The sequence below is a fragment of the Echinops telfairi genome, unplaced genomic scaffold (genome assembly GCF_000313985.2).
Source record: "Echinops telfairi isolate 266 unplaced genomic scaffold, ASM31398v2 ScPeMD7_7457;HRSCAF=8495, whole genome shotgun sequence".
In the NCBI taxonomy this organism is placed as follows: Eukaryota; Metazoa; Chordata; class Mammalia; order Afrosoricida; family Tenrecidae; genus Echinops; species Echinops telfairi.
In genome coordinates this window covers 44,995,055-44,996,075 of record NW_022111357.1, presented here as the reverse complement: position 1 = coordinate 44,996,075, position 1,021 = coordinate 44,995,055, and the positions used below count along the sequence as shown (strand labels likewise).

The following is a 1,021-nucleotide window of genomic DNA, read 5'->3' as shown; positions in this document are numbered from 1 at the left end:
GAAGCTCCACTGCCACTTACCAGGCGGCACAGCCAGCTGAGTGCCCCAGGGCACCCAGGACGTAGGAGTATGTCGTCTCTGGTCCACAGGAGACAGGATGTTCACACAAGAACAGAGTTAAGAGAGTGAAGCAGGGGACTGTTTACCATGGGTATGATCAGGACACACACACACATACACACACAGAGGCCCTCGCATGGACCCCGAGGCTTAGGGCAGGGAACCATGGCTCACCTGAGACATTCAGGGAACCGGAGCTCTGGATGAGAGCCCCGCAACAGGTCCAGGCCCCGAGATGTGCACAGGACAATCAAGGCTGACCCCACAGCCCGAAACTGGAGGTGAACACCTAGTCATGTACCTTTTGACCTTGCATCTGGCTCCCCATTAAACAAACTCACAGAAGCTCCCCGGAAGGGAGCCAGGACTGCAGCCCCAAGGGTGAGAGGCTGGCCTCCCGGGCCTGGAGGGGGCAGAGCCCCTGAGGAGGTGCTAGAAGCTGACTGGAAGGCTTTGGGTCTTGAAAATCTGCCAGTGAGGGTCCTGGGACTGGGTGGGGACAGACATCGATGCAGTCAAGGAGGAGCCCCAAGGAGGACCATGGGGTCACCCCTTTAGCCCCAAGCTGTTGTTGGCCAGCCTTGGCCAGTAATGGCCACTGCCACAATGCTTGGCCATCCCAGGGCCAAGGGGCAGTGGCCCCTAGGAGGCCACATGCTGGGCCCAGCCTGGGTGGTCGATCTGTTTTGGAGGGTCCCAGCAAGGGACACGGGCTGTGACTCCAGTCGTGACAACCCCTTGATGTCCATCTCCCCACCCCCAGGGGTTGATCTGAGCAACATCGTGAAGACAGCACCCAGAGTCTCTGCCGATGGACCCCAGGAACCAGAGCATCACGTCCTGCAGGTAGGGTGTGCGGAGCGGCCACCTGGGCAGGGCCTCTCAGCTTAGCAAAAGGTTCAAGACCCACCTTGGGGTTTGGTCAGAGAGAGGTGGGCAGGGCCACAGAGGAGGGAGGCTC

At 60.0% G+C, this 1,021-nt stretch overlaps 1 protein-coding gene across 1 annotated transcript in view; it reads left to right on the top strand.

Moving 5' to 3' along the window:
* The window catches only part of ARMC6 (armadillo repeat containing 6), a 26,955-nt gene that overhangs the window by 9,856 nt on the left and 16,078 nt on the right, over positions 1-1,021 (top strand). The window contains exon 3 of the mRNA XM_004705518.3: positions 786-906. Within this exon, the coding sequence (XP_004705575.2) occupies positions 786-906 (121 nt within the window). The remainder of the gene's footprint in view (positions 1-785; positions 907-1,021) is intronic.